Here is a 7,388-nt window from a genome sequence, read left to right as displayed (position 1 = left end):
ACACACACACACACACACACGTACACACTAAGGCACAGCGAGGGCGGGCAGGCATGCTTTGGCAATGGGGCCCCTTGGGGAGCTGTGGCATGGACGGCTGCAAGGGGTGTGGATGTGTGAGCTCAGCACCTTTGGAGGTGGGTGGAGGCAGGAAGAGAAGGAAGTCTCAGGGCTCCCAAGGACATAGGAGAAGGTGGTTGGGAAACAGGCAGTTAAGAAAGCCAACAGGAAACCCAGAAAAGGGATAAAAAAAACAGAGTGAAGAAAGAAACAGGCTGGGCGCGGCAGCTCACACACCTGTCCTCCCAGCTACTTGGGAGGCTGAGACAGGGGAATCGCTTGAACCCGGGAGGCGGGGGTTGCAGTGAGCCAAGACTGAACCACTGCACTCCAGCCTGGGCCACAGAGTGAGACTCCATCTTAACAAAAAGAAAAGAAAAAGAGAAACAGCTCAGGGGTGAAAACAGGATGTGGGCAACAGAACAACACAGGAAGGAAACCGCAAGAGGAAAGGGAAGGAAGAAGATGCATCCAAGAACTAGAGTGCAAGGAACTGGGAAGGAAAGAAAAAGGTGGGAGGGAGGGGAGACAGGAAGAGGAAAACATAGGAAAGGCAGAGGCAAGAAGTACTCCATAAAGAAAACTCGGGCAAGAAGAGCGAAGAGGTTGGAGAGGGAATGGGAGCCTCTTGGGAGAGTCTTAGACCTTGACAAAAACCAGGCGGGCAGAGTGCACCAGGTCAGCCACATACGCCAGTAGGTTGATGGCTGTCAAGATGGCCACAGCCAGTCGGCGGTCCCAGCCACACACGTAGTAGGCATGGCTGCGGCTGCAGCTGACATCTCTCGAGCGCCGAGGCTGGCCGCCATACTTCTCATCGAACTGGTAGAGGGGCCAGAGAACAAGGGCAGTGGCGTAGAGGAGGACAGACAGCAAGGCCAGCCCCGAAAGGAAGCTGGGGAAGGGGATGGGCAGTACATTGGTGCACTCCCCCAGGTTCAGCAGGATGGCGACGGCCGCTAGGATGAAGCAGATGGCGTACACCGCCACGCACCACTCCAGGGCCGGCTGGTGCTGGTACAGGTAGGTGTCACTGATGAACGCGAAGATGACGCAGGCCACGAAGGTCTCCAGCACCTTCAGCAGCCCGGGCACGGTGGCCATGTAGCCAGTGATCTCGCCGGGCCGGGCCCGGGTCCAGGCCACTTCGGTGGCATAAGCCACACAAGCGATGCAGGAGAAGAAGGTGGCGGCGATGGCGTGGTCCCGGGAACGGCCGTGGGACAGGAACTGGACGTAGGTGGTGGGGTAGATGATGGAGGCGGAGAGGCAGAAGAGGGCCGCATAGCAGGCAAAGGTGATGGGGAAGTTGCGCCAAGACAGGGGGAAGCGAGCCTGGAGCCCGCACAGCTCCACAATGAGGATGATCAGGGTCACCGAGAAGCAGAAGCACCAGGTGAACATAGACCAGTTGCCCATGGACCCTGTCCAGGCGCCAACGCTAGCCACCAGCGAGAAGGCCACGCAGGTAGACACCAGCTGCAGCAGGCGAAGGAGACCCAGGGGCTGTGTCAGGGCCCGAGGGGACCCCACGATCGTGGGGGACCCCAGGCCCGAGGACGACGTCGTGGTGGTCGTGATGGTGGTGCGGGTTACCGTCACTGGCATGGCTGCAAAAAGGGGAAAGACAGTGTCCTTACAAGGTCACAAACATAGGAATCCAGGTCCCTTAGCCATTGCCTACCGCAGGGACAAATTAATATGAGCTCTCGTTAGGGAGTTCCCAAGATGCGGGGCTTCGGGTTTTCTTTCTTGTTTCCTTTTCTTTTCTTTTTTTCTTCTGAGACAGAGTCTTGCTCTGTGGCCCAGGCTGGAGTGCAGTGGCACAATCTCGGCTCACTACAACCTCCGCTACTCAGGTTCAAGTGATTCTCCTGACTCAGCCTCCCGAGTAGCTGAGATTACAGACGCGTGCCACCACGCCCGGCTAATTTTTATTTGTAGGAGAGACAGGGTTTTGCCATGTTGGCCAGGCTGGTCTCGAACTCCTGACCTCAGGTGATCCGTTGGCCTTGGCCTCCCAAAGTGCTGGGATTACAGGCATAAGCCACTGCGCCCAGCCTTGGGTTTTCAAATGGGGACTGTCCTCGGCATACAGGGATGAGCCTGTCCCCTCCAGCTCTAGGCTCACTCCTCCCCTACCCATATCAGAACACAGGAGTCTAGGCCCCTATTTTCCTCCTTCCCAAGATATTCTCTCTTTCGAGACCTAACTACTGTACAACCACACTGTTTGCTTCCCACTCCAGATACCAGGCTTCTCTCTTTCCCTCCTTCCCTCAGGGACTCAGTAACTCAGCCATTTAGCACTCTGTACTCTATAGCACCATCCCTCTGGCCAGGCGTGGGAGTGGCTCGTGCCTGTAATCCCAGCAATCCAGGAGGCTGAGGCAGGAGGATTGCTTGAGCCCAGGAGTTGGAGACCAGCCTGGGCAACCTAAGGAGACCTCATTTACCAAAGAAAAAAAAAATTAAAAATTAGCTGAGTGTGGTGGTGTGTACATGTGGTCCCAGCTACTCGGGATGCTGAGGTGGGAGGATTGCTTGAGCCTGGGAGGTCGAGGCTGCAGTGAGATGTAATGCACCACTGCACACCAGCCTGGGCAGTGCAGCCGGGGACAGTGAGACCCCAACTCAAAAAAAAAAAAAAAATTAAAATTACAAATAGGCTGGGTGCGGTTGCTCATGCCTGTAATCCCAGCACTTTGGGAGGCCAAGGTAGGTGGATCACTTGAGGTCAGGAGTTGGAGACCAGCCTGGCCAACATGGTGACACTCGGTCTCTACCAAAAATGCAAAAACTATCTGGGCATGGTGGCATGCACCTGCAATCCCAGTTACTCGGGAGACTGAGGCAGGAGAATCACTTGAACCCGGGAGGCGGAGGTTGCAGTGAGCCAAGATCGTACCACTGCACTCCAACCTGGGGAACAGCCTGGGGAACAGAACCAGACTCTGCCTTAAAAAATAAAAAGAAATAATCTGGCGCGGTGGCTCATGCCTATAATCCCAGCACTTTGGGAGGCGAAGGTAGGTGTATCACTTAAGGCCAGGAGTTCAAGACCAGCCTGGCCAATGTGGTGAAATCCTGTCTCTACTAAAAATACAAAAATTAGCTGGGTGTGGTGGTGGGCACCTGCAATCCCAACTACTCGGGAGACTGAGGCAAGAGAATTACTTGAACCCGGGAGGTGGAGGTTGCAGTGAGCCGAGACTGCACCACTGCACTCCAGCCCGGGCGACATGAGCGAAACTCCATCTCAAAAAAATGAAATAATAAGAATAAATTAAAATAATAATAATAATAAACCATCCTCCTTCTGCCTCCTGCCACAACCCAAGAGTCAGAACAAAACGCTTGTCTTCCACGGGCTCTGAAAACCCCATCTCTCAACTTCCTTTTCTTTCAGTATTCAGAGCTCTGCACCCCAGACCCTGTGAGCAAACTTCCTTCTTCCATGGAACAGTGACCTAGACATTTCCAGCCTCTAAATGGCCCAACCTCCCCAGACTTTCATTCTCAGGGACCCACATCTAATAAGAGCTCTGACCTCCCATTAAAGGATATCTTCTCATAGAGATCCCAGCCATGGAAAACCAAGAGATCTCCCCTCCCTTCTGGCAAGGAGCCTAAACGCTCAGCGGCCCCCTCCTCTCCCTACCCCCAACCTTGGAGATTAGGACCTTCACTCTCAGTCTAACCCCCACCTGAGATTTAGGACTGGAGTACTGCAACCCAAAAAAGTTTGGTTTCAGCCTCCCCCTCCCCACTCCCACACACTGAGTCCATCCACCTCCACCTTCTCTCCCCAAAACCCAGCCAGCTGGTCCCCCAGCTTCTGGGAAATTCAGCTCCCCAGATTTCCAACTGTCCAGTAGGAACCCCAGGCCCTTCCACTGAACTCTCTAGGCCTCACAATCCCGTTTGTTTGTTTGTTTTACTTTTTTTTTTAAACGGAGTCGCTCTGTCACCCAGGATGCAGTACAATGGTGCGATCTCGACTCACTGCAACCTCCGCCTCCTGGATTCAAGCGATTCTCCTGCCTCAGCCTCCTGAGTAGCTGGGATTACAGGCTTCCACCACCAAGCCCGGCTAATTTTTGTATTTTTAGTAGAGAAGGGGTTTCGCCATGTTAGCCAGGCTGGTCTCAAACTCCTGACCTCAAGAGATCCGCCCGCCTTGGCTTCCCAAAGTGATGGGATTACAGGCGTGAGCCACCGTGCCTGGCCATCACAGTCCTGTCATAAGGGGTCAGACCTCTGGCCCTGGGCCCTCAGCCTGAAGGATCCCAGATGCCCCAGACTCCAGAAAACCAACTTGCTGCTTTTGTCCTTGCAAAATCTACAGCTTTCACCTCCTTGTCCTAACGGCCCCCAGGAATCAAGTGCCCGTCCTCTTAGAAACCAGGCGCCCAGTTCTTTCCTCAGAGTGTAAACTAGTCTCATGGCAGCCACACCACTAAACCCAAGGCCTCTCCTAGCCCACAGGAAAGTAACTTCCTCCTTTCAGATTCAGGCACATTGCAAGGCAGTAGCACAGGCCTTAACTTCTTCCTGGCAGTCCCAGCACAGCAGCTCCCTGAGACAAGGGAGCCAGGGCCTGGCCATGCTTCTTCCTCAAATATCTCAGTGTCTGGGACCCTATTCCTTGGAGCCCAAGCTTCCCGGTCTTTCTTCCAGGATCTAGGAGTCCAGGACCCAATCCTTCCTCCCTCAGGCCCAGGAGTCCAGGCCCCCAACTCCTCCTCTCTCAGGCGCAGGAGTCCAGGCCCCCAGCTCCTCCTCCCTCAGGCCCAGGAGTCCAGGCCCCCAGCTCCTCCTCCCTCAGGCCCAGGATTCCAGGCCCCCAGTCCCTCCTCCCTCAGACCCAGGAGTCCAATCCCACTGCCCACTCACCAGCGGTCTTAGCAGAGGAACCCACGGAGAAAGATCTGGTGGTGGAGACGGTTTAAGCCACACCTGGAACAGGCTGTAAGAGCACCTGAGGAGGAGGGAGGCCGTTAGCGTCCGTTTGGACAGGCTCCTCCTCCCGGGATCCGCTGCCCCGCGGGGACAGGAACGTGGCATGGAGCCCAGCAGGGACCTGGCTGTGACCCAGGGTGAGCCCCGCCCCCTTCCCCTCCCGTTCAGTAAACTGGGCTGCGGTGGATGGAAGCCAGCGAAAGTGCACGCCCCGCGGGCCGGCGTGGGCGCGCGTGTGATCTTAACCCCGCGGGGGCGGGGGGACCGGGGTGCAGGCGGCAGTGGTTAGAGAACCCCGGGCGGCGGCTGCGGGGACGGAAGGCCCAGCCAGAGCCGGAGTCTCCGCGCCTTATAAGGGCTTCGAGTCGGCCCAGGCATCTGGAATGTGTCAGGGGCCAGGAGGCGGTGCCCAGACCCCCGCCCGCCTCCGGGGCTGCCCGCCCTCTCCCGGATTTCCGGGGGGTGGGGACCCCGACTCCCAGGCCCTAGTAGGAGAGGGGTGGAGGCCCGTATTTCTGGATCCCTATAAACATGGGCTGAAAGCCCTCCCAGAGCATCTCTAAGACCGGAGTGGGCAGGAACCCGGGCCTCTGAGGGACTCAGGCTCCGGGCCGGAAACTGCACGCGGTGCTGGAGTCAGGCCCGAGGCCCAGACACGCCTCCCACGGTCTCCCTGATCGCCATTCGGGGCTTGCGGGAGCTTCGGGGCTTGCGGGAGCACCTCCTCGCCCTCACGACCCCACAGGACCCGGGAAGGAGAAAGAAATTGGGACGGGCTCAGCGTCCCGGGCTCTAGAAGTCGGGCTACTGCCCCGTCCCAAGCAGGAGAGGAGGACGAGCGAGGGCGTCACTCATTCAGTCTCCCGCAGAAGGTGGGCTAGCGGCGGAGGGGGCGCGCGGAGGGGACGGGAGGGGCGGGGTCCACCCCGCCCTTAGGGCCTCCAGCCATCGCCGGAGATCAGAGCTCAGGAATGCGCAGCCAGCGCCTGGAGGGTGTGAAAACACCCCTCCGGGGTTCCTCGCAGAGCTCCGGACTCCCCGGGCCACACCCAGCCCCTCAGTGTCCTCCCTCCTCCACTCCAGGCGCCACACCCATCGCTCACGCTCAGAATGGGGCCCCGGAACCCCAGCCTCGGCTCTCGGCACCCAGAGATGCGGGACGCAGCCCTGTCCTCTCCTCCTTTCCCAGCTCCTTCTACACTTTGGGAGCACGGGGCTGGATCTTAACACTCCTCCCTCCGCCTTTCAGGAGCCCAAAGTTCCGATGCTGTCTGTCCCCTGGATGGGAAGGGGTCAGTAATTCTGAATTCCTTCCATTCTCATTCCCAAACCCAGGACACCTAAACCCAAGCTCTTGCCTTCCTAAAGGACCTCCACGTACCAGATTCCAGCCTCCAACTAGGGCACCTACGAGTCCCCATCTCTCTACTCCCGCAGACCCAGGCCCTCCTCCCTCAGACGCAGGAGTCCAGGACCAGCCCCTCCTCCTTCAGACCCAGGAGTCCAGACCCCCAGCCCTTCCTCCCTCTGACCCAGGAGTCCAGACCCCCAGCCCTTCCTCCCTGAGACCCAGGAGTCCAGGTCCCCTTCCCCACTCTTGCAGACGTATGACCTCCACAGTCCGGGTCCTCAGCCCTCTCCTCTGCAGAACCCCAAAAATCCTGGCCCAGCCCTAATCTTTCTAGGGACCCAGATATTCTGAGACTCAGTCCATTCCTCCCTCTGACCATAAGGACCCTAGACTGTTGCTCACGCCCTCTGGGGTCCCCACAACCTCACCTCAGGCAACCAGTGGCGGCTGCGGCTGAAGCAAAGACGACAGCTGCAGCTGGAAGGGTCTGAGGGCTGGGTGGGGTTGGCGGGCTGGGGAGCCAGGGCGGGAGGGACGGAGGCGGGGCCGGGGCGGGGCGCAGCTCTGGCTAGGGCGGCGGACAGGGACTTCCCCGAGCCTGGGTTAGCCTAGCCCCGCCCTGAGGCGGGGCCAAGAGCGGACCACGCCCCCGGGTAGAAAGTAACGCGGAGCTCCGGCCCCACCCCACTGAACAGGGTGGAGAGCTGAGGTCACCGTTGCCGTGGTGACAAAACAGGAAGACACAACAGCTGGCGGCGTGGAGACTCCTGGGGGCTGCCCTCCTCGACACAGCCCTAGAGGAGTCTCCAGGGTAGGCCAGGGAAGACCGTTACCATAGAAACCCGCATGTTTAGGGTTTGTTTAGTACAGAGCCCCCCCAGCTCAGGTCCCCACCCCCGTCTCACCCCACTCCTTTCTCCCGCTCCCTTCCTGCCCCCTCCTTCCTGGTCTGTTCCGCCCCCACCCCTGTCTTGCTGGATGAAAGCTTAGACACCTGGGTCGCAGCGGATTGGGG

At 58.4% G+C, this 7,388-nt stretch overlaps 1 protein-coding gene across 10 annotated transcripts in view; it reads right to left on the bottom strand.

The window, feature by feature from the left end:
• The window catches only part of MYADM (myeloid-associated differentiation marker), a 30,495-nt gene continuing 23,107 nt past the window's right edge, over positions 1-7,388 (bottom strand). The window contains exons 1-3 of one of the 10 annotated variants that reach the window (XM_011959376.1): positions 6,802-6,880; positions 4,957-5,041; positions 1-1,670 (exon numbers count right to left, since the gene is read on the bottom strand). In XM_011959376.1, the coding sequence (XP_011814766.1) occupies positions 700-1,668 (969 nt within the window). In that variant the 5' untranslated portion in view covers positions 1,669-1,670; positions 4,957-5,041; positions 6,802-6,880 and the 3' untranslated portion in view covers positions 1-699. Of the gene's footprint in view, positions 1,671-4,406; positions 4,640-4,952; positions 5,408-6,125; positions 6,495-6,796; positions 6,881-7,388 lie in introns of those variants that run through there. The other 9 variants (XM_011959382.1, XM_011959379.1, XM_011959378.1 and 6 more) reach the window with 9 other exon arrangements.

Source organism: Colobus angolensis, unplaced genomic scaffold (genome assembly GCF_000951035.1).
Source record: "Colobus angolensis palliatus isolate OR3802 unplaced genomic scaffold, Cang.pa_1.0 Scaffold490, whole genome shotgun sequence".
In the NCBI taxonomy this organism is placed as follows: Eukaryota; Metazoa; Chordata; class Mammalia; order Primates; family Cercopithecidae; genus Colobus; species Colobus angolensis.
Note: the sequence above shows the minus strand (reverse complement) of the source record. Positions and strands in the feature narration are given on the sequence as shown.